At 35.6% G+C, this 26,454-nt stretch overlaps 1 protein-coding gene across 1 annotated transcript in view; it reads left to right on the top strand.

Moving 5' to 3' along the window:
* LOC133322827 (lipase 3) overlaps positions 1-26,109 on the top strand; it is a 76,610-nt gene extending 50,501 nt beyond the window's left edge. The window contains exons 2-6 of the mRNA XM_061531781.1: positions 19,308-19,485; positions 19,553-19,764; positions 19,845-19,994; positions 20,117-20,275; positions 25,405-26,109. Coding sequence (XP_061387765.1) covers positions 19,308-19,485; positions 19,553-19,764; positions 19,845-19,994; positions 20,117-20,275; positions 25,405-26,109 — 1,404 coding nt within the window. The remainder of the gene's footprint in view (positions 1-19,307; positions 19,486-19,552; positions 19,765-19,844; positions 19,995-20,116; positions 20,276-25,404) is intronic.
* Positions 26,110-26,454: the final 345 nt, after the last annotated feature.

Raw genomic sequence — 26,454 nt, 5'->3', positions numbered from 1 at the left:
GAGTAGACCCGTAGGTCCCATATTCAAAATTGATATAGACTTGGAAAAGATAATATATTGCGTAACGTTTGGTTTAAATTTAAATAAATTTCGGACTTGATCTAGGCTTGGTAAAGATAATAGTTTATGCAAAGTTTGGTTCGAATCGGACACTAACATTGAATTTATAAATATTGAAAATTTTGACACTCTGTGGAGAGATTCCGGAAGGAGTAGACCAATGGGTCCCATCTTCGGACTTGATCTAGGCTTGGTAAATACAATAGTACAATCCATTCTAGTCTAGTTTAAATTGGATAATCAGTTCGCATGATATTATGAAATTAACTTTTAGCACAATTTGGCAATTTTGTGAAAGACATTTGCAAATCGATTCCAGATTGTCTGAAACGGATTTGATCGAAAGAAATCTAATATTTCGATTAGGCACATTTTCGCCGCATCAAAGTGTATATACCTTCATTAGCCATAAGGCTGAGGGTATAAAAACAGTAGAGCGATTCGGAGCACCTCGAAGAAGGAAATGATTTCGTAGTAATTTGAAGTGCTTCATACAGTACCATAGAATAATTCATTATTAAAATTGTATTACCCGAGCCAGGAACTCCTTTCTAGAACTACGAGAAATGCTCCCAGTTTCCGGCAACAAAATAAATGATGTTTATTCGATATAATATTAGAATTAATGTGTAGAGCGCTTAGCTATGAAAACACAATCCAATTCAATACTCAAAAAAATTGTACTGTGACCAGATTCTTGTATAATAGGTAATATGAGATGGTCTCAGATATACAGAAAATCTCAAGAGAGAAACATGTTAAAATCTGAATCCGATCTTTTACTTGTGGTAAATAGGAATACCTTTCAGTAATCTTTCAACAGATACAGGATATGGATAGCGAAGTATCTGCATATATCTCCAAAATAATCATTACCAAACTAGGTCTCATTGATGGCTGAGGAATAATAAAGCTATGGCCAAGGACGAAATGTTTATTATTCTGTGGTCATCACAATTACGATCATAACATCTCAAAATTGATGAAACTCGTCAAGCATGCCAAATTGACCAAAATTCTTGTGTAATTCTTGTTCACTTTGGGAAAAAATATCGCGGAAAAATTTAACAGTTATTGAAAGCGGGATGATCGACCTTTAATATAATATAGGGATTTAGCTCGGCAGAAAATTTAAGTGTACTAGGAATTGTGTAGGTTATCCTATGATCGACCTCTTCCGACTGCACTGCTCCGCTCACTGGTTATTAATTCTAGAGAAACCCTGACTTGAAGTTGTATAAAGATTTTAATACAATGAATACCTTACATTAATTTTTTAAGGATGTTCTTCTATGGGGATGTTATTTTTTGGGTGAAAAGTCATCTATATACTTTTTATAATCACCATCGCCGTGGACCTTATTTTGGATTTTTGGAATCTATGGAATAAAACTATAGTTACAAAATTTTTGAGTTGTTGTTTAGTTTATTTATAACCATTCAAAGTATTTTTTGTTTTGATGTTGGCCATTTGTTGACATGCCGCATATATTGAGGACTTCTATAGTAGATCTGTAGGTACGTGCTTTTAATAAATAGAATAATCCATTTTTCAAGTTGTCGTGTAGATTGAGAACTTTTGTAGTAGGTTTGTAGGTACGGGTTGTTTATAAATAAAATAAAAACTTATTAATCGTTTAGTTTATTAAACTGAAAATAAATATTAAAAGAAATATAAATCAATAGTTTTCTGAAAGTGATCTGGTAGTTTTTGTTTTTCAATTTCTTTAGTTACAATATCTAAAAATTTTTATATAAAAAATATAAGTCAATAGATCAATTTTAACAGAAAATTCGATATAATTATATCAGCTTACTTCCTATGCTCCTATCGACTACTTCCCCAGTTGAAATTATTATCGAAGAGGAAAAAACTTAAAATACTAGCAAAACTAAGTAATAAACCTTTTTGTTAAAAAAATACAGCTCACCACTACTGATCCATTAATGTCCATAACTTCCTTATTAAACAAAGAGCTTGGTCTACCCTCCAACAACTATTTATTGTAAATCATAAAAAAATCCATGATGACCAAGAAAAAACAAAAGCCCAATACCAAACACTTGGCCAATGGCGCCAATTTAATAATGCTTTGTGTTTTATGCGGTAGTAAGTCGTAGTGTGTGTCAGCTCGAAGTTTTTCCTATGTTTGTTTCGTTGTCAAGGTTATCTATCGGAAAATATGTTTTAATCCATAATATTAGTGTTGAAGTGTGTGTTTGCGTTGCCATATTGTTGTGGTTTTCTGCTACTGTGTCTATTATTGTTTTTAATAGACTTCGAAATGGGCGCAAAAATGGCAATAAACATAAGGCAGGGAGGCAGGCAGCCAACCGCACCGAACAGACGGCCAACCAGTCGACCACCAATAGTTGTGGTCTATAGCCGGTAACCGGCAGTCGGTCGGCACTGGAATGGTGGCAATGTCAGTGTCTATATATCCGCCGCAAACATGCAAAAAAAGTATGTATTTTGGAAAACAATAGCAACAACAACAACAGAGAGCATTACAAAACTATGTGTGGCGGCAAAACAACAGAAATAACTATTAAACTTGACTGTATTTGTCAGACTGAATGCCGGTCTATGTCTATTACTCTCTGCAGTGATGATGTTGGTGGCATTTCAGAATAAATGTTTGAGTTCTTTTTTATGTTTGAAATAGTTGGTGGTTTTTTCAGATTACAAATCGAGGTGTGGTGTGATAAGTGACTTTTGGAAATTATAATACAAATTTAAGACATTGGACATGTTCTAAAAGGGTCAATTATTCCAAGGGTTATATTGATTAAATTACCTTTTTGGAAAAGAAGATAAAACGGTCTTCTAAAGATACAGACGTTTTAGAGATTATTTGCAGATTAATTTATATGGAAAACATTAAAGATACCTTCTATCTTAGAGGACCTGAAGAGAGTATCGCAAAAGCAGGCAATCTCTAAATATCTTCTATAGTCAGATGGCCCTTATAGGATCTCTATAAGGAATCTCAATTTTAGATGTCTTTTGTATGCATCTGATTTTTTGCGGGAATACAATTTAGAGATATCTGTAGGCAGAATACCTATTAGAATTCTTCTATATGTAGGTATTGTATAAAGCAGGGTTCACCAACAATATATGATTGTGTTGGGCACACACATAGATCCGTTGGGAGAGTAATTTTCGCTCTCTCGGCACAGATCGTATATGTTAAAGCATTGCAAAGCATACGACATGTTCGATGCTGAGAATAATGTTGAGTTCGAACACAGAACTGTGTATTGGTACTCTCACAAAGCGCCCGTGGGCGCCTGTTTGGTGAACGTTGGTATAAAGGCATCACATTATAGAGGAATTCTATATATAGAAGAATGTTGAGAGGACTTCTTTATATAGAACCCATTTGGAAAAAATTATACAGAGTATTTATGCCCTTCCCTTATATCAAGATTATTCTGCAAAGATCTTCTATGTGTAGAAGGCCTCGTATATATATACAGTAGGTAGAAAAAACTGACCATAGAGGGAATAATTTTTTTAAGTCTTCTACAAAATTAAAATCTCATGAACATATTCTAGAGATTGAGGTCCGCTGTTGATGGAAGTCTGATATCCCGTTGAAGTTGGCAAATACAAAAAAGAGACACATTTTTGTGTAACCTGGAGGAGGTCGTAAATATAAATATCGTGTATTTTGTATCATTCACGAATATTCAAGTATTAGGAAGCTCTATACAACGTGTGTGCCACACGAACTCACTATATATATGACTAAAACAATTGCGAGGTGGTTCTTAAGTTTGTGATAGCTATGGGATTTTCTATTTCACAGACTACGACATGGTTCTGGGGTTTTTATACCCTTCACCACATTGTGGTACAGGGTATTATGTCTTTGTGCATATGTTTGTATCAGGCAAAAACAATTGAGATAGACCCATGGTTCCTTTTGAGAATATGCATAGAATCACTTTCTGAGTCGATTTATGCATGTCCGTCCTTCCGTCCGTCCGTTCAAATATTTTTGTTAACAAAGTACAAGTCGCATTTATGATCCGATTTGGTTGAAATTTGGCGCAGGTCACTTAATTGGCCCAAGGACGAACCCTATCGAAAATGGGAAAAATCGGTTCAGATTTAGATATAGCTCCCATATATAGATTCTTCCGATTTAAGGTAAATGATGCACCAAAGCCACTATATATCTTTCGATTTGCACGAAATTTGGTATAGAGTACTTAATTAGGTCCAGAATGATGTGTGCCAAGTTTCGGGAAAATCGGGTCAGATTTAGATATAGCACCCATATATAGTTTCGTCAGATTTAAGGTAAATGGTGCACCAAAGTCCCTATATATCTTTCGAGTTGCACGAACTTTGGCACAGAGTACTGAATTGGGTCCAGATTGATGTGTGCCAAGTTTCGAGAAAATCGGGTCAGATTTAGATATTGCTCCCATATATAGTTTCTTCCGATTTAAGGTAAATGGTGCACCAAAGTCCCTATATATATCTCGATTTGTACGAAATTTGACACAGCGTAATGAATTAGATCTAGAATGATGTGTGTTAAGTTTCCTGAAATCGGTTCAGATTTAGATATAGCTTCTTTATCTGACCAAATGAAAAATTTAGTATCGGCTGCAGAATGACATGTCTATGTATCGAATTTCATTTTACTGGCCCATTAAAAATGCGACGTCTGTTAGGATTCATCTGTTGAATATACCCAAAGTGGCGAATGGTATCATATAGTCGTCCCCGTCCGACTTTACTACTTTCCTTACTGGTTTTTAAGTCGAAATGGTCGCAGTCTACTATAGTCACCATCGACGCAGATCGGCCCATAGATCTTCCGGAGAATTTTTCTCTCACACACTCCAAGAGCTGACACTTCTGCTTGCGCTAGTACCCATGCTTCAGATCCATACAACAGCACGGGTAATATTAGCGTTTTGTAGAGTGTGAGTTTGGCGAGAGGTGGCCTTGCTTGGCTGTTGCGGATCGCAATGTTCGATATGTCGTCAGCGCAGATGGGTGATTATGTTGTCGGCATATGTGAGTAACATATGCTGTTTGGTGTACAGAGTGCCATTTCAGTACAATCTGCATCTTGTATGACCTTTTTAGGGAGGATGTCAAACTGGACACAGGACAAAATGTCACCTTGTTTGAATTCTTGCACGACATAGAAGGGTTCCGAGAGGTTCTTTCCGACTTAAATTGCTGACCTTGTGCCAGTTAAAGTTATCCTGCATAGCCGTATTAATTTTGCAGGAATGCCGAACGCAGACATGGCTTTAAACACCTCTGAACATATCCGTTCTGTCGAATGCTGCTTTATAGTCGACGACTAGGTGGTATGTGTCGTTGTGTTTTTCGTGGGTCTTTTCCAGGAGTTGGTGCAGAGTCAAAATCTGGTCAATGGTGGATTTGAAGCCGCCCTGGTATGATCCAATAATGTCATTGATCATTGGCTTTATAGGCGATGGTAAGAAGACTAATTCCTCTATAGTTGGCACATATCGTCTTGTCTCCTATTTTGTGCACGGGACACAGGATGCTGATGTTTCAGCATTCCTCTAGCCAAATTTTACTAATCAGCTGGTGCGTGCTCCTAACCTGCATCTGACCACCAGTCTTGAATAGTTCGGCTGGTAAACCATCGGCTCCTGCTACTTTATAACTATTCAGCCGATTGATTGCTATTCGGACCTCTTGTTGTGGCTAGGTGGTATACCATCTTCACTGCCACTATTTGATACCAAAATGCTCCTTCCAGATCCTCAACACGCTGTCTGCATCTGTCACCAGATTTCCTCCTTAATCTCTAAAGGAGGATGCGCCTGCACCAAAACTTTCGGTTTGGTATTTTACTCGTTTGTAAAATTGTCGGACTTCATTCTGACTCCTGTACGTCTCGATTGGCTCACGCTCACGTTTTTCTTGTTCTTAATTCTTTTTCTGAAAATGCGTTTATCCTCTCTCCTTATCTCCCGATAATCCTCCATCGCATTACGTGTTGCTACTGTCTGCAGGGTTGCCCTATACGCTGCGTTTTTCACATCACTAGGTGGTATACTCTCTATACCGTCATCTATTATTGGTTCTGGGGTATCTTCTTCACTGCCACTATTTGATATCAGAAGCTTTTCCTTCCAGATCCTCAGAACCTCAACGCGCTGTCTGCATCTTTCACCAGGTTTCCTTCTTCGTCTCTGCAGGAAGATGTGCCCGCACCAAAGCCTTCGGTTTGGTGTTTTACCCGTTGTTAAAATTTCCGGACCTCATTCTAATTCCTGTACATCTCGATTTGCTCACACTCCTGTTTTTCTTCTGAAAATATGTTTCTCCTCTCTCCCGATAATTCTCCATCGCATTATGTGTTGCTGTTGTCTGCAGGGTTGCCATATATGCTGCGTTTTTCACATCAGTAGCATTATGACACTCGTACCATGGGTTTCTTAATGGTGGTTTTTGGTGCGCAAGTGTTGCTTTTACTGCAGTTTGTAGGGAGTGGACAATTCATTGCCGTTCTGCTTCGTATGTGTTTGCTTGCCTTCAATTAATAACCTACCCTCATAAACACATTTTTTACTTGAATACAAATTTTAGATTTTTTCACAATTACTTTCAACAAAAAAATTAAATCTATTAAAGTTGTCAAGTATAAATGTAACGAAAAGCCGCACTCTATAAAGTATGCCCCAAATGTACATGTTTGTACATAATTTGTACCCCCACACCGTCACACAAACACATCAAACTTTGCAAGCTGGCAGACACGATGAACAGCAAAAAAATCGAAATTATTTATTTTTGGTTTTTAATTTAATTGATAGAATTGGAAACGGGAGGAGTGCTGGATGTGTTGCAAAATTATGAAGTTTAGTGGAAATATTTGGCAGCCACACATAGACCCCTAAACAGGCTACGGAGGTGTTGCAGTTGATATTTAGTCACAGTTGTTGGTTGTGTCTCGTGTGTGGTTATGCAGTTTTTGTTGTACCGATTATTTTTCATTTGATTACACATTTCACTAAGTAACGAAGGAGATCCATTGACTACAGTGAAATTATTTATTTTTTCTATTTTACAAATGTTATTTACACGTAATACTACCAAAGATGATATAATTGAAGTTATCGATAATAAAATTCAATAAAAATTATTAACACGATATTGTCGAATATGCAATTCGTTGAGGAAGTATTGGTAGGGATGTAAAATAATAGGAGAATAACATTTGTGCGGATCCCTTGAAATATAAGTGTGTGAGAGTAACTGAGAGTCCTTCATATCATCATCGACAAGTATCTGTCAGTGTAGCCTGGTACCATAATGGAACAGCTAAAAATTGTGGTCCTTATTTTGTTCGGGAGTTCTTAACCAATCAGATTTTTTCCAGGAGGTAGATTTATACTTCAAAAAAAATATTTTCCGTTTTATATTTGAAATTTGTTTTTTACTTCAATTTCTAAGTGACTACAAATAGATGTGCCACATCATTAACACCTGTAAGCAAATTATCTTAAATTGCCTATTCTATACAGTCACCAATAAAATATCTAGCCGACAGTGTAATTTGTTTTATTACCAAAAATGGGAAAGCAGTCGATACTATCATAGAAGTGTTAAAACATTTGCTTAGAATGAAATGAAATATGGTTGGGTTATAGAAAACCAGTTTGTATATTTATAGAGATATATTAACAACTAAAAATCTAATTACTTCGACAAATTTAAAATGTTTAATTACATTATTAAATTACTCACTCGTTAGCAATTAATAAAGTGACAAAAAAATCTGCAAAGAAACACAATATAAAAAAAAATTAAAACAATATATTTAAATGTTTGAAAAAAATTATTCTCAAATGATAAATAGGGATAAAGTCAGCCTAATTTTGAGGGACGGTATCTAAATCCTGAAAAAAGTTTAATTAAAAAATTGTAAATTTTTTAAAATTCACCGGAATTCTAAAATAAAAACATTTTGACTAATGTGGCCGATTGTCATTTTCGGCAGCTAGGCCAACAAGCAAAACTATCAGATTTGAAGCACGAAAAACTCAAAATTTTTTGTTGAGTTCGGTTGTCGTCAAAGTTGCATGAGCTGGTTTGAAAAAACGTTTCGTCTTCTCTTGTTCATATTCCCAAGCGGATCAGTCGCTACATGACCAGTTATAAATCGGTTTGATTTTAGATATATTCCTACATATGTTTCGTCCGACTTTACAATAATGCACCAACCAAAGTGCCAAAGCTTATCTGATTAGGATGAAAGCTTGTTAAGTTTTATTGTACTTTTTCTCAACTGTGCACCAATAAGGCTTTTCCAATTCAGATTATATTTTGCAGCAAACAGAATCGGTTCAGAGTTAATACACTTTGTTACGGCAAATATGTGATATCTTTGGATCACATCCCATTCGGACAATTTAAAGTCGATTTGCAACCATTTTTCAAGTATCATTTGGAGGCGTAGTTTTTGAAGAATATTTGTTCAAGGTTCCACGAAGCTGTAGACTTTTAAGTAATATTTTATCAAGGGCCACCAAAGGTGGATTTTTTAAAGTATATTTTTTTTCGATAGCCATCTGAGGCTAGGAGTTTTTAAAGAAAATTTTTTCGAGAGGGGACAATTTTTTAAAAAATAATTTCTAAAATAAACAATTTCGAGAGCTATCAGAGACGTGCATTTTTTAAAGAATATTTGTTGGAGGGTCACAGGAGGCGTGGATTTTTTAAAGAATATTTGTTGGAGGGCTACAAGAGGCGTGAATTTTTTAAAGAATATTTGTTGGAGGGCCACAAGAGGCGTGGATTTTTAAAGAATATTTACTCGAGGGCCAAAAGAGGCGTATAAATTTTAAGTAATATTTGTTTAACTAATATTTGTTGGAGGGCCAGAAGAGGCGTATAAAGTTTAATGAATACTTGTGGCCCTCCAACAAGAGGCGTATACATTTCAATGAATATTTGTTGGAGGGCCACAGGAGGCTTGGATTTTTTAAAGATTATTTGTTATATGGCTGCAGGAGGGTTGGATTTTTTAAATAATATTTGTTGGAGGGCCACAGGAGGCGTGGATTTTTTAAATAATATTTGTTGGAAGGTCACAGCAGGCGTGAATTTTTTAAAGAATATTTGTTGGAGGGTCACAGCAGGCGTGAATTTTTTAAAGAATGGTGGTTGGAAGGCTACAGGAGGCGTGGATTTTTTAAAGAATATATGTTGGATGGCCACAGGAGGCGTGGATTTTTTAAAGAATATATGTTGGATGGCCACAGGAGGCGTGGATTTTTTAAGAATATTTGTTGGAGGGCCACAGGAGGCGTGGATTTTTTAAAGAATATATGTTGGATGGCCACAGGAGGCGTGGATTTTTTAAAGAATATATGTTGGATGGCCACAGGAGGCGTGGATTTTTTAAGAATATTTGTTGGAGGGCCACAGGAGGCGTGGATTTTTTAAAGAATATTTTTTCAGGGGTCCACAGGAGGCGTGGATTTTTTAAAGAATATTTTTTCAGGGGTCCACAGGAGGCGTGGATTTTTTAAAGAATATTTGTTGGAGGGGCATATGAGGCGTGGATTTTTTAAAGAACATATTTTCCAGTTGCATATGAGGCGTGGATTTTTTTTAAAGAACATATTTTCCAGTTGCATATGAGGCGTGGATTTTTTTAAAGAACATATTTTCCAGTTGCATATGAGGCGTGGATTTTTTTTAAAGAATATGTTTTCCAGTTGCATATGAGGCGTGGATTTTTTAAAGAATATGTTTTCCAGTTGCATATGAGGCGTGGATTTTTTTTAAAGAATATTTGTTGGAGGGCCACAGGAGGCGTGGATTTTTTTAAAGAATATTTGTTGGGGGGGGCATATGAGGCGTGGATTTTTTTTAAAGAATATTTGTTGGAGGGCCACCAAGGGTGGATTTTTTAAAGAATATTTGTTGGAGGGCCACCAAGGGTGGATTTTTTAAAGTATATTTTTTTCGATAGCCATCTGAGGCTAGGAGTTTCTAAAGAACTTTTTTTCGAGAGGGGACAATTTTTTAAAAAATAATTAAAAAAAAATTTCGAGAGCAATCAGAGACGTGCATTTTTTAAAGAATATTTGTTGGAGGGTCACAGGAGGCGTGGATTTTTTAAAGAATATTTGTTGGAGGGCTACAAGAGGCGTGGATTTTTTAAAGAATATTTGTTGGAGGGCCACAAGAGGCGTGGATTTTTTAAAGAATATTTGTTGGAGGGCTACAAGAGGCGTGAATTTTTTAAAGAATATTTGTTGGAGGGCCACAAGAGGCGTGGATTTTTTAAAGAATATTTGTTGGAGGGCCAAAAGAGGCGTATAAATTTTATGTAATATTTAAGTAATATTTGTTTAACTAATATTTGTTGGAGGGCCAGAAGAGGCGTATAAATTTTAATGAATATTTGTTGGAGGGCCACAAGAGGCGTATAAATTTTAATGAATATTTGTTGGAGGGCCACAAGAGGCGTATAAATTTTAATGAATATTTGTTGGAGGGCCACAAGAGGCGTATAAATTTTAATGAATATTTGTTGGAGGGCCACAAGAGGCGTATACATTTTAATGAATATTTGTTGGAGGAGCATATGAGGCGTGGATTTTTTTAAAGAATATTTGTTGGAGGGCCACAGGAGGCGTGGATTTTTTTAAAGAATATTTGTTGGAGGGGCATATGAGGCGTGGATTTTTTTTTAAAGAATATTTGCTGGAGGGGCATATGAGGCGTGGATTTTTTTTAAAGAATATGTTGTCCAGGTTCATATGAGGCTTGGATTTTTTTTTAAAGAATATGTTGTCCAGGTTCATATGAGGCGTGGATTTTTTTAAATAATGTTATTTGAAATATATTTATATACATTTAAAATATATTTTTTTCGAGAGCTATATGTGGTTGAGAAAAAAAATCATAGACATATTTTAAAAATTGTTTCCCATTACTCTAATGTGGACAAAATTGTATACTCTAGAACTATTTTTAAAACGTGGTAAAGAAAACATTTATTTATTTCATATAATTAAAATTCGATTAGAACAAAGTATTCTACATTATTATTATTTTTGTACAATTATTTTTGTATTAACAAAAATTATATTTTTTGAAATCTTCAACAAATAATTGCCAGTCCATAATAATGGATAAATATGCACTACGGGTTTTGTTTAATTTTGGTGATGAAAGCCCATACAAAATATTTATAACTTTCGGCAATAATATAAATTATTATAAATTTATTAAATTTAATTTAAATTAAAACAAAGTTGATCTCAAAATATGTAATGGAATCAATCAATGAATTTATATCTACATTTCAAAAAGAATGAACTCTCCACTGTAAAATCCATTTGAATGGAAAAGGGAAAAGTCTATGTATTTAAAATGTTTAAAACGAGCGGAATTTTTATAAGTCTATGTCAAGATATATTACTCCTTAAACCCTGAATGCGTGGATTTTTAAATAATATTTTTTAAGGACCATCTGAGGCAAGAATTTGTGAAGAATATTTTTCTAGGGCCATGCATTTATACAAAAAAATAGTTTTAAGGGCTATACGAGGATAGGGGGTTTAAACAATTTTATAGCCTCTTGGTAGCCCTAAAGCGTGGATTGTAGGCCTTAAGGTGTGGATAAAAAATTACAGTTTCTTGGTTGGCCCTAAGCCCTGAATTTAAAAATATATATGTGTAGCCTCTTGGTAGGCCATAAGGCGTAGATTTTTTGTTGTTGTAAAGGGAAAAGTCTACGTATTTAAAATGTTTAAAACGACCGAAATTTTTATAAGTCTATGTCAAGATATATTACTCCTTAAACCCTGAATGCATGAAGTTTTAAATAATATTTTTTAAGGATCATCTGAAGCAAAAATTTGTGAAGAATATTTTTCTAGCGCCATGCATTTATAAAAAAATAGTTTTAAGGGCTATACGAGGATTGGGGGTTTAAACAATTTTATAGCCTCTTGGTAGCCCTAAAGCGTGGATTGTAGGCCCTAAGGTGTGGATAAAAAAATTACAGTCTCTTGGTTGTCCCTAAGCCCTGAATTAAAAATTATGTATAGTCTCTTGGTAGGCCATAAGGCGTGGATTTTTGGTTGTTGTAGATAGATTTTTAAATATTTAAAACCAATTCAATTTGCTGTCCTTTCAGTAAGCTTTAAAGGTTCCATTACAGACACATCGTATGTCTCCCTTTCTGTAGTTTATAAATACTTCGAGCATGGCAACATTTTAAGAAATTTTGATTAAAAAAAGTAAAAAATCGTATGCCTCCACTTGCTGTATTTTATAAATATCCCGAGCAATTGAAAAAAAAATCTGGCGTATAGTGATCTTAAATGAAGTAAAATCAACTGAGCACACACATACATGCAAGCATGTTATTATACAATCTCTCCACTTATCATTTTGGTTGGGTAATTAAAGATATTTTTACATAAATCAATTATTGTTATTTGCATTATAATTATAATAAATCGTTGACACGGCGAGCCGTGGCAGCATATCACATATGGCATATTTTCTCATGGAGCTTTCATTGAACTCCATGCACCCACCCACCCGCAGGCAAGCAGCAAGTGGTAACCTGTTCAATTAAAATTTATTGTTTTCTCCATGACAATGCCAAAGGCATGTTAAGCGGGTGGTATCGAAATAATAATTATCGTCAATCATCATCGTGTGCGGCATGGATATAGTCATTGTTGTGACTTTGACAGTGTTCGAGCAAAAATAAAAAATAACATAACAAATGTCTTTGAGCAAAATTGATAAGACGCTATCAGTGACGTTTCATTATAAAAATTTATAAATATATTTGTGTATGAAGGTTTTAATGTAATTTAAGAAATTTTATTCTGCAAACAATTATTTGCAATTTGAGTGGATTTTTGCCATTTTCTATACATAAATTTACTTGGCAAAGAAGTGCCCAAAAATTGACACAATTATATTAGGTACATAAAAACCTAGAATTATTATAATTTCAAATAACTTTAAATAATACCCGTAAAGGGTGTTCACTGGAGGATTAAAACCAACAGCCATCTATTATATGTTTTCTAAAACAAATCAGAATTGTGAAATTTACATGTTTAACCCATAACCGAATATTATTATTAAACATATACAGTCAATATATTCGGTTAAAAAGACTCCTCAAAAAAAGTCATCAGTGAGCCCGAGTAATTTATTTCGACAGGAGTCGTCAGTGGACCTGAGGAATTTTTTCTATAGAAAATAGTCCTCAGTCGGGCCTGAGGTGTTTTTTTTATAGAAAAACAGTGTTCTCAGTCGGGCCTGAGGAATTTTTCCTATAGGAAAAAGAGACCTAGTAAATCTGAACATGTGTTTCTATAGAAAGCAAAGTCCTTGGTGTATGCTCTCAAATTCCCCGCCTTTATGTAGCTCATCAATAAATATTTTTAAACAATCCAAGCCTATCAGAGGATTTTTTTATAGCAAAAGAGTCCTCAGTCGGACCTACGGAAATTTTTACTATAGGAAAAAAGACATAGTAAATCTGAAAATTTGTTTCTATAGGAAGCAAAGTCCTTAGGGGTCTTGAGGAATTTGCTTGTTTAAAAAAGAATCCACGACTATCTGTATGACCTTAAATTCCACGCCTCATTTTTTTTTAACCAAGGCTTTTTTAAAAATCCACAACTATCCACGTCTATGTGTGGGTCCTCAAAATATTCTCGCCTATCCACGTCTATCTGTGAGCCCTCAATAATATTTTTAAGAATCCAATCCTAATGTGGATTCTCCAATTATTTTTATCCACTCGTCAAATATAGTTTTAAAAAATCCAAGCCCAACATCCTCAGAAATTAGCCTCGCACATAGGCTTTGATTTTTTAAAATACGCCTAAAAAGCCATAAAAAATACATAAATAATTTATGTCTATAATGTTTCCATTTGCTTTAAAAATAATTTACGTTGCCTTCCAAGGGTTAATTCGCAAGTAGAACTAAAATTCAAAGAATAGTTAACAATAATACATTTTGCAAATTCAGGGCAAAAAACGAACATGCTTGCAGCACATACAAACTCACTTCAAATGCAATTCTAATTAAAGCAAAGTAATCAGAGTAAATGAAAGTCAAATAGAAAGTGAACATAGCAAAAGAATAGAAATGAAGAAAAAACTAAACGAATTAAAGAAAAACGTAAGTCAATAATAAATGCATTTGCAAACGGAAGGTAATGGCATAATTTAGTCGTCAATAACCCAGCAAAGAATTTCATTTGAAAATAATAAAAGAGCATTTAATAGCGCAACACGGGGCAGCGAAGTTAAAGTCAAAGCAAAAAAAAAAATAAGTCGACGCCCTGAAAAGCCTGTCAAATTTAATAAGTCCTCATAGAACCGACAATTCCAAATCACAATCACAATACCGATAAAGGACGGGACGGACGGGACGGGAGGGATAAGGTCTATATCAAAACTGGATCTATAACAAACTTTCAGCAAATTGACCTCATACGCTGTTCAAGCGGAACAATCGCTATATGATCAATTTTCACGATTGCAAATGCGCTTAGAACCACTAAATTATCAATTTTGTTTTAAAACTTTTGTTGAATTTTTCAAGGCCCCCCAGTGTTCAAATTACATATGTTTTATTAATGGGGCTCATATGCATATTCTTACTTGTTTTGAAATATATGTACTCAGACCTCAGACGAAATTAGAATACAGCAAGATGTTAAATAGAGCTTTCAATACCAAAAATCCTAGGATTTTTGGTATTGAAAATAGGAAAATAGAAGTGGGTGAGTTCCCACATATCATGACAACCAAATATTCGGTATTTTAGGAACGAGTTTCAACTATGTTGGATTGAATTTGGGTTCTATTGGTCCACTTTTAAGGATAGCCCAAATATAATGGTTCCCCACATTATTTCAAATTGCTTTCGGTTATCCTAAATCCAAATCAGATCCAATTACAGAAATCATATATCCCATTTCATATTTTCCAATTCCAGGATACCATCCAATTATCACCCATTTAGTATAATGTTACTTATTTTAATTTGCAAAACTTCCTACATACTCCAGTAATCTTAATTCCACATTTAAGGATTCCAGCTTTATCGGTTCACCTAAATTCAAATTTAGTACATTTAATACCCATAGTACTCAATCAGTACAGAACTCAATCCTAGACTCCAATAGTAGTCTTAATTCCAAATTTCAGGATTCCAGCATAAAATTTTAATTGTAACAAAATTAGTACAATTTAGTCCACATATGTACGAATTTCCATAACTAACTACATACTTTAATTGTACAAAGTAGAAGTAATCTAATTTTCATCCAAATCCAAATTGTACAAAATATAGTATCTTTTAGTACATTTGTACACATATGTAAAAATTTCCAAAACGACAGCAGGATTCCAGCTCCATCCGTTCCTCCACATTCAAATTGTATTAAATTTAATACTTTTCGTATACACACTTCCAAAACCACCACCTTATATTGGCCCGACTTATCAACCTTAATTCGCATTCCAATGTTTACAGCTCTATCCTTTAAAATTTAGTACCTTTTAGTACGTTTGGAAACTAAAAGTATCCTTCTAGTTTTCAAAAACCATTTGGTATCTATCCTACACTCCATCAGTGACCCTCGTTCCAAATTTAATATAGCTTTAGCGGTTCGGCAAATACAAATGGTACCACATATTGTACTTTTTGTACCATTGTAGTACGAATTTCCAAAAACCGAGCTTTATCTGACACTCGAAGGTGTCTCACCTCAATTTTTAAGATCAGCCTCATCTCAAATTTTAAGATCAGCCGTTTCGTCTTGGCGTTGATGAAAAATAGATACTTTTCAAAAATTGTGACGGTTTATAAGAAAGTACCTTAGATGATGGACCAATATTACCGATAGTTGCACTAAACCCTTCGTGTAAATATTTGGCTCTCCCAAGTTTAGACCACACTGAATTTAGCATTCGCTTTTATTATGTTGGGGAAAAAGAAATCCATTATGAAAATGTCGATAAAATCGTAGAAATTATCGACCATAAAACTGTTTTAAACCATTTACACAAAGCTGGATTCAAAGAGCGATAAAGCACCTCAAACGGAAGAAAACGAGGACTAACGACCATGAAGGCTCTGTTATGTATTTTGTGGGACTGGAAGGGGATTATTTATTATGAGTTGCTTCCAAATGGCCAAACGCTAAACTTTGATCTCTACTGTCAACAACTGGACCGTTTGAAGATAGAAGATGTTCCACCGGGACAACGCTAGGCCACACACATCTCAAGTCAGGAATTTTTTCACAGTAAATTTTTGTTTGCAACAGCGAATTTTTTCATTTTGTACTACCGGGCCCCCCGAAATGAAGTCCTGTGTGCGTTGCTGTCTCAAGTGACTCGCCAGAAGCTTTGGGAGCTTGGTTGGGAAGTTCTAATGCATCCGCCAAACAGTCCGAACTTGGCACCAAGCGATTATCATATTTGTCTTGCTTTGAAAAATTACTTTATTAATAAACCAATGAGTCGGATGGGGCCGACCATATGATACCCTACACAACTTCCACGAAACTATAACTTTCTGTGGTTCTATATTCTGAGCTTGGGCAATATTTCGCGATATTTGCACACTCTTAACCGACTATTGGTCAACAAATATTACAGATATTCAGTACAGCCCTTCTAATCACTTGTCCAGATTACCTTCACCGTGGGTTGTGTTGTGATGTTCGGCTTTCAATTTTGGCCTATAGATCGACTCGAAAAAAAATAAGTTTTCGGTCCACTTCTTACCAAAAGTATTATCTAATCATCACCGAAAATTATAGACGTTGTCGGTGACCATAACTTAAACCTCATGGAAAATTTCAAAGCGATCAGCGCTATATTTCCGCCCTCTAGTGTGGTAATGGGTTACTAAATAATATCAGAATACACCTGTAAATATTTATGCGTAAGTCCCTCATCCTAGTACATACGACAATATAATTGGTATCAATTTAAAGGTCAAACACACCTGTTGAATATACCACCAACTTCTCGGGTCTATGTCCTTCAGAGGTAAATTTATACACTATAGAATACAAATTTTGTAATTTTTCACACAGAAGTCAGGGCCCATTTGACCAGATAAATAAAGACCGATCTTATTCTTTGGCCCCATCCCCTTCTCCATGTAAAAATTCGCGATGTTTGGCCCATAATTGCGGCCTCTGGAGCGACCAGAAAATCAGACAAAAATAAAGTTTTTGGTCCATTAAGTATTAACCGATCTTCACCAAAAACAATAGGGGTCCTCATTGGGCAGAACCCATCAACATTTCATGAAGATTGGTCCATAATTTTGACCTGTATCGTGTTTACAAATTATAATAGACAGACGGACGGACGGGCACACATGTCTAGATCGACTCAGCCAGTCGAAATATGACGATCGGTATACTTAAAGGTGGGCCTAGGACCAATATTTCGCGGCGTTACAAACTCTTGTGGCAGCACAAAGCTATAATACACTGACAACATAGTTGTGTCGGTGTTTATACCCTACACAACTATGTTGTCAGGGTATTACAGCTTTGTGCAGCCCCAAGTTTGTAACGCCGCGAAATATTGGTCCTAGATCCACCTTTAAGTATACCGATCTCGACTAGCTGAGTCGATCTAGACATGTGTGTTCGTCAGTCCGTCCATTCGTCTGTTCATTTTAATTTGTAAACACGATACATGCCACAGTTATTAACCAATCTGCACGAAATTTTGCATGTAGGATGGGTTCTGGCCAATTGTTTTTGGAAAAGATCGATTAATATTTACGGGATGAAATGGACCAAAAACTTTATTGTTGTCGGTTTTTCTGGTCGCTCCAGAGGCCGCAAAACACCCCGAATTTTTGCATAGAAAAGGGGATCGGACCAAAGAATAAGCATGCCTGTTTTAAAAAAGATCGGCCAATATTTGGCGGGTCAAATGGACCCTGACTTTTGTGTGAAAAATTACAAAATCTTTATTCTGGGGCATATATACTTGCTCCTGAAGGACATATACCTCCGATGTGGGAGTTATCCGTAATTAGGTAAAGGTGACTATGTGCCTAGTATTACTATTACTCCATTAGAGGACGGAAATGTCGCGCTGATCACTTTTAAAATTGTACATGAATTTCCGATTATGTTCAAGGACGACGCCTATAGTTTTCGGTGAAGTTGAGATTTCATTCAGGGAGTGCAATGAACCGAAGACTTTAATTTTGTCAGATTTTTTAGTCGCTCTAGAGGCAATAATTATATGCAGAATATCACATATTTTACAAGATGAAGGGGATCTGACCAAATACTTAGAGCGGCTGTGTAGATGATGATCGGTCAATATTCCAAGGGTCAAATTAACAAAAACCTAAGGTGACCAATTAGTTATTTTAAGGCGTAAAAATCCACTTCAAGCAAAAACATTTTGGAACATATGCCAGGGTTAGAAAGTGAAGTTCTTGATCTATAATCGGCAAAAAGGGTGCAAATATCATGAAATATTGCCGAGACTCAGAATATAGAACCGCAGAAATTTTGCTTTTCATGGTAGTTGTGTAGGGTATCGTATGATCGGCCCCGTCCGACTATAATGCTCCGCTCACTGGTTTTATTTTGTTTTTTTATTTTTGGAAATAATACAACAACAAAATATTTTCCGTATTTGGTTTCACATGCCGCGTTTGAATTCCATGGTTTTCATCTGTAAAACTATAAATTGTTAATTCCCAGTTTTTATGTTGTACAGAAGTTCCACTAATATTATTTAATATTTCTATAGAATTCTGAATTATTGTTTAATTATTGTTTAATTTCCCCCCATTGCTAGTCATGAGAAAATACTAATTATCAAATCATGACTAGACGTCATTAACAAATAATAATTAATTTTACATTAAACAAATCAGCATTGATATTTGTTTACACAGCTAACTGATAGTAGATACAAAATAATTATTTTATTGCAAACACCATTATTCAAAATACAGAAATAAAATTTTAATTGGAAATCCAATGCAAATAATTTAACTGGGCAATGCCAAAGTATTTAAGAAGGACCCAACCCAAGCCAAAAACACCAAAACTTTTTTTTACAAATAATCGTCATAAATTTGCAATTTCTCACGTAGTTGCACGTAAAACTTTTTGTGCCCAGTAATTTTCATTTCCATTTTTTTATTTTTCTCATTCTTCCTCCTCTTTTAGCCAAAATTAATACGGAAATATGGCTATCCCTCGGAAACGCATACCGTGGTAACAAAGGATGGTTACATACTGGAAATGCATCGAATACCGAAAAAGGGAGCCCAGCCGGTGCTGCTGATGCACGGCATATTGGATACGTCGGCAACATGGGTGCTAATGGGTCCCAAATCTGGGTTAGGTAAGCAGCGAATAAATTAATTACAACAATAACTTTTATATACACATGTGACAAATGCTTATTTTAGGTTATATGCTATCCGATTTGGGCTATGATGTGTGGATGGGTAATGCCCGTGGTAATCGCTACTCGAAAAATCACACCAGCCTCAACAGTGATTATATGGAATTTTGGGATTTCACCTTCCATGAAATGGGTAAATATGATTTACCTGCATCGATTGATTATATTTTGGCCAAGACGGGTTATGATCAACTGCATTATATTGGACATTCTCAGGTGAATATTGAGTGAATGCATTCTAATTTTTATATATTATTTTAATTTTATAAAAAAAATAATTTTTGTGAATATTTCAGGGTACTGCCGTCTTTTGGGTGCTGTGTTCGGAACAGCCACAATATGCCCAGAAAATTTTGTCAATGCATGCCTTGGCTCCCATTGCCTATATTGCTGATATGAAGAGCCCTCTGTTCCGCACTTTGGTATTGTTTTTGGACTTTTTAACGGTAGGTGTGCCTGAAGGGAAGGCATGGTTCATACAACCTCTGATTTATTGTTCGTCAATTTTGATTTCCATTGTATGTGCGTACATATCTAAAATAATGTTTTTTTCTTTCTCAATAATTAGGCTGCCACACGCATGTTACGCATCACCGAATTTATGCCAAATACGAAATTCCTTGTCGAACAAACCCAGGTGGTTTGTCATGACAATGCCATGACACAGGATGTCTGTTCGAATATTTTGTTCCTGGTTGCTGGTTACAATTCAGAACAACTTAATAAGGTGCGTATCGATAATATTTATTTATATACAAAAAATATTATATAAAACCAGTGAGCGGAGCAGTATAGTCGGACGGGGCCGACCTACACAACTACCACAGAACTCTATCTTTCTGCGGATTCCCTTTTAATTACTTGTCTATGTTCCCTTCACCGTGGGTTGTGTTGTGATATTTATGCTTATAATTGTATCAAAAAATACGAAAAAAAAAACACAAAAAAAGAAGTTATCGGTCCACTTCATCCAAAAACTATTATCAGATCATCACCGTAAAATAAAGGCGTTGTCCTTGACCAACTCTGGAATCTGTTGAAACCTTTCAAAGGGATCAGCGCTATATTTCCGCCCCATAGTGTAGTAATGATTTATTAAATAATATCTGAATACGTAAGTACCTGTAAATATTTACGTGTAACTCCTACATCTTAGTACATACGACAATATAATTGATGTCAATTTAATGAGCAACCACTCCTCTTGGATATGCTATCAACTTCTCGGGTATATGTCCTTCAGGAGTAAATATGTACGCCATAGAATACAAATTTTGTCCTTTTTCTCACAAAAGTCGTTTGACCCGCTAAATATTGACCGATCTTTATCAAAACAGGCATGCTTATTCTTTGGCCCAATCCCTTTCTCCATATAAAAGAGATGTTTGGACGTTTGGGCCATTACCGCGGCCTATGGAGCGACCAGAAAAACGACAAAAACTAAGTATTTGGAATATTTCATCCCCTAAGTATTACCCGATCTTTACCAAAAACAATAGGGATCATCATTGGGCCGAACCCATCCTACATGAAAAATTTCATGAAGATTGGCCTATAAATGTGGCCTGCGTCGAGTTTACGAATTATAATGGACAGACGACTTAGCTAGTCGGGATATGATCGGTATACTTAAATGTGGGTCTAGGACCAATATTTCGCGGCGTTACAAACTCTTGGGGCTGCACAAAGCTATAATACCCTGACAATATAGTTGTCTAGGGTATAATTACTTATCAGGAAATGTTCTGTAAAGAAGTGGTTTACCAACTAGGGTCCCGGAGTGGCAATCACTTCGGATGGAAAATACACCTAAGACCATCAAAATGCCTAGAAAGGCCTTTACTCCCATTAAAAATATTTTTAAAAATCCAGGACATATTAATTTCATTAAAAAAATATTTTTAAAAAATCCAGGAATCCATTTACGTGAATGATCCTTCGCCCTACAAAGGGATAAAACCCAGGACTTTTTTTGTTCCCTTGAAAAAATTCCAGCCTTAATTGGCCTTCGAAAAAATATTCTTTAAAAAAAACCACGACTATATGAGGTTCCTAGAAAAATATTCTTTAAAAACGGACGTCTATAGAAGGTTTCTAAAACATATAAATTAAAAATTCACTCCTATAAAAATCCTAAGAAAAAATTTCTAAAAAAATAAACACCCCATGAAAAATAAATGTCCAAGAAAACAATTTAAAAATTCATGCTTTGGATGGTTCTTTAAAAAATCCTCGCTTCGGATGGCTCTTGAAAAAATATACTTTAAACAATCCCAGAATTTGTTGGGACCTGAAAAATATTCTTTAAAAAATTCTCGCCTTTGTTAGGCCCTCAAAAATATTCTTTAGCATCCACGCCTTCGTTAGGCCCTCATAAATATTCTTAAGCATCCACGCCTTATAATGGCCCTCATAAATATTCTTAAGCATCCACGCCTTATAATGGCTCTCAAAAATATTGTTAAGCATCCACGCCTTCGTTAGGCCCTCATAAATATTCTTAAGCATCCACGCCTTCGTTAGGCCCTCATAAATATTCTTAAAAATCCACGCCTTATAATGGCCCTTGAAAAAATATTCTTTAAAAATCCACGCCTTATAATGGCCCTTGAAAAAATATTCTTTAAAAATCCACGCCTTATAATGGCCCTTGAAAAAAAATATAGTGGATGGGCCCTGAAAAAATATTCGTTAAAAAATCCACGCCTTTGTTAGGCCCCCAAAATAGTCTTTAAAAATCCACTCATTTGTTATCGTTGGACTCTGCGCTACTGGCGCTTTGTATGATCTGATGGTCCACTGAATATTGTTTATCCTGTCCAAGCCCATTAAGAATTATTAATAAGTTAACCAACAACTTCCTCCAACCGCTGATGGTTGCTGCTACACATTTTACGGTCATCCGAGACGACGGGCTGAATGACACTATCAGTTCTGCGATGACATTTTATGTGTGTGGTTTCCATAAGTCATGTTTCGTCTCATTTGAAACTAAATCTGGGTCTCGAACAATGACAACGACAACAAAAACCGGTTGGCAATTTCTGGCCAAACGGAAGGAAGAAAGGATGGGTCGGAAAATATTTTGTCAGTCAACACCACGGCAAGGGTCATGTTAGAGTGACAATGTTGCGTAAACACACAATCGCCCAAAAGCAGTGACAGCAGCAACAACAATTAAGTGTTTCTTTGTCAAACAGTCATGGTGAAGTTACGACAAGTATTGGCGAGGGTGGTGGTGGGAGAATGGTCCAACACTTAGCATACATATGAAGTTTATTCCAAACATACGGAAAAGCGGAAATTTCTGCTGACATTTAGTGGACAAACAACAACAACAGAAGCAGCTATTCCTTTGACTTTAATTTGTGTTGTGGCTTTCATAGTTTGTTGGCCAGCGTGCGGGAGTGAGTGTGTGTGCATGCAACGACAACTTGTAGGCAGTTAATTATTTGCCAACAACAACAACTGTAACGACGACAAGAAAAGGACAACAATCGCTTCACTTTATTCCCGCTGGCTGGCATTTAAGTGACAAAATTGCTTCATTTGCCTAAATTGTGCGGTCTGTTGGGAATTTTCATTTGGTACAGATTTTGTAACAAAGGGAGGAGTTTTAGAGTGGGGATCAACATCATCATCATCGTCATCACACACATGTCTCAATTATAAATTAGGGGCATCGTGACATAAGAGAGTCAACAACATTGTCGAGGATAGAATGAGGGCAAATAATCTAAATTTAATTGACGGAAGTACTTGGAAAATTGGGACTTGAGAAAAAAAATCTGAAAAATAAATTTTGAATTTCTTAAAGAATATTTCTTCAAAAGCCAGCAGAGACGTGGATTTAAAAAACATATTTTTTTAACAGCCATGAGATTGAATTGGCGTGAAGAAAATTTTTTCAACGGCCATCAGAGGCGTGGATTTTTGAAAGAACATTTTTAACAGCCTTCAGAGGCTTGGATTTATTAAAGAATATTTTTTCAAAGGCCATCTAAGGCGTGGATTTTTAAAGAATATATTTTTAAGGGCCATCTAGGGCGTGGATTTTTAAAGAATATGTTTTCAAGGGCCATCTAAGGCGTGGAGTTTTAAAGAATATGTTTCCAAGGATCTACCAAGGCATCGATTTTCAAAGAATATGTTTTAAGAACTCTTCAAGGGTCTACCAAGGCGTAGATTTTTAAAGACAATTTTTTCAAGGATCTACCAAGGCATCGATTTTTAAAGAATATGTTTTAAGAGCTCTTCAAGGGTCTACCAAGGCGTAGATTTTTGAAGAATATTTTTTCAAGGCTACACCAAGGGGTAGATTTTTAAAGAATATTTTTTCAAGGCTCCACCAAGGCGTAGATTTTTAAAGAATATTTTTTCAAGGCTCCACCAAGGCGTAGATTTTTAAAAAATATTTTTTCAAGGCTCCACCAAGGCGTAGATTTTTAAAAAATATTTTTTCAAGGCTCCACCAAGGCGTAGATTTTTAAAGAATATTTTTTCAAGGCTCCACCAAGGCGTAGATTTTTAAAGAATATTTTTTCAAGGCTCCACCAAGGCGTAGATTTTTAAAGAATATTTTTTCAAGGCTCCACCAAGGCGTAGATTTTTAAAGAATATTTTTTCAAGGCTCCACCAAGGCGTAGATTTTTAAAGAATATTTTTTCAAGGCTCCACCAAGGCGTAGATTTTTAAAGAATATTTTTTCAAGGCTCCACCAAGGCGTAGATTTTTAAAGAATAATTTTTCAAGGCTCCACCAAGGCGTAGATTTTTAAAGAATATTTGTTCAAGGCTCCACCAAGGCGTAGATTTTTAAAGAATATTTTTTCAAGGCTCCACCAAGGCGTAGATTTTTAAAGAATATTTTTTCAAGGCTCCACCAAGGCGTAGATTTTTAAAGAATATTTTTTCAAGGCTCCACCAAGGCGTAGATTTTTAAAGAATATTTTTTCAAGGCTCCACCAAGGCGTAGATTTTTAAAGAATATTTTTTCAAGGCTCCACCAAGGCGTAGATTTTTAAAGAATATTTTTTCAAGGCTCCACCAAGGCGTAGATTTTTAAAGAATATTTTTTCAAGGCTCCACCAAGGCGTAGATTTTTAAAGAATATTTTTTCAAGGCTCCACCAAGGCGTAGATTTTTAAAGAATATTTTTTCAAGGCTCCACCAAGGCGTAGATTTTTAAAGAATATTTTTTCAAGGCTCCACCAAGGCGTAGATTTTTAAAGAATATTTTTTCAAGGCTCCACCAAGGCGTAGATTTTTAAAGAATATTTTTTCAAGGCTCCACCAAGGCGTAGATTTTTAAAGAATATTTTTTCAAGGCTCCACCAAGGCGTAGATTTTAAAAGAATATTTTTTCAAGGCTCCACCAAGGCGTAGATTTTTAAAGAATATTTTTTCAAGGCTCCACCAAGGCGTATATTTTTAAAGAATATTTTTTCAAGGCTCCACCAAGGCGTAGATTTTTAAAGAATATTTTTTCAAGGCTCCACCAAGGCGTAGATTTTTAAAGAATATTTTTTCAAGGCTCCACCAAGGCGTAGATTTTTAAAGAATATTTTTTCAAGGCTCCACCAAGGCGTAGATTTTTAAAGAATATTTTTTCAAGGCTCCACCAAGGCGTAGATTTTTAAAGAATATTTTTTCAAGGGTCCACCAAGGCGTAGATTTTTAAAGAATATTTTTTCAAGGCTCCACCAAGGCGTAGATTTTTAAAGAATATTTTTTCAAAAGCCATCAGAGGCGAATTTATTGGGTTATTATTTTTAATTGTGTTATTTTTTATTTTACTTTTTTAGTATATTATTTACTAAGTATATAACCAATTTCCTCTCCTTTGTTTATATTACAGACCATGCTGCCCGTTATGTTAAGTCACACACCCTCTGGTGCGTCCATCAAACAATTGGAACATTTCGGCCAACTCATGAAGTCTGGCCACTTCAGCAAATTCGATCGCGGCTATTTACGTAACCAATTGGAATATAATCGTATGACACCACCCGATTACGATTTATCCAAGGTCAAAGTGCCAGTGGCCCTCTACTATTCGATGAACGATATGTTGGTGTCGACAACGGGCGTTGATCGTTTGGCACGTGAACTGCCGCATGTTATTGACAAATATTTAGTGCCAATGGAAAAATTCAACCATTTAGATTTCCTATGGGCCATAGATGTCAAGACACTCGTCTACAATCGGTTGGTGAGGAATTTGCGACGTGTCGAGAATTACAAATTGAAACATGCTCAAAATTTGGTCAATATTCAGCTGCAGCAATTGCAGCAACAACAACAACAGCAGCGACAAGAGTTGGCTCACAATCAGCATACAATGCCGTTGCCGAGCGGTAATGTTGGTGGGGCTGCGCCAGCAGCAGTGCCAGTAATAGCAGCGACGGCAGTACCCATGCCCGTTATAATTGGTAATAATATGATGGGTGTTACCCGACCTCCGATGCATATGCCGCCTCCGACTGAGGCAATGCCATTTCACCAGGGTGTAAAAAAGTTGCCCGTCGTGCCAGCAGCGCCAACTGTCAAGACCAATGTGTGAAATGCCGGATAAGGAAGTGAAGAGAAAAAACCATGAACAAAAAACAAAAACCAAACTAAAAAAATAAGTGCACCGATGGCTCTGGAAAGAATTAAAAATAATATTGCCCAGTAGCTGCAATATTTTTTGAGACATTGTTATTTTTTTGGAATTTTGAGTTGTTAAAAAAAAAAAAAACATATTGACTGTGATGACCAACTTCTATGATCTATGATGCTGCTGCTGTCCAACTGTTTTTCGCTTTTGTCTCTTTCGACTATGAATTTATCGTTTTATGCAGATACTGTGAATAGATTCCGAAACTGCATATTTCAGTTCTAACACATATTTATATTCTTTATTACT

The sequence above is a fragment of the Musca vetustissima genome, unplaced genomic scaffold (genome assembly GCF_032173495.1).
Source record: "Musca vetustissima isolate MV318-11 ecotype Yass unplaced genomic scaffold, APGP_CSIRO_Mvet_v1 utg23053, whole genome shotgun sequence".
NCBI lineage: Eukaryota > Metazoa > Arthropoda > Insecta > Diptera > Muscidae > Musca > Musca vetustissima.
The sequence above is the reverse complement of the archived record's forward strand: the minus strand, read 5'-3'. Positions and strand labels throughout refer to the sequence as shown.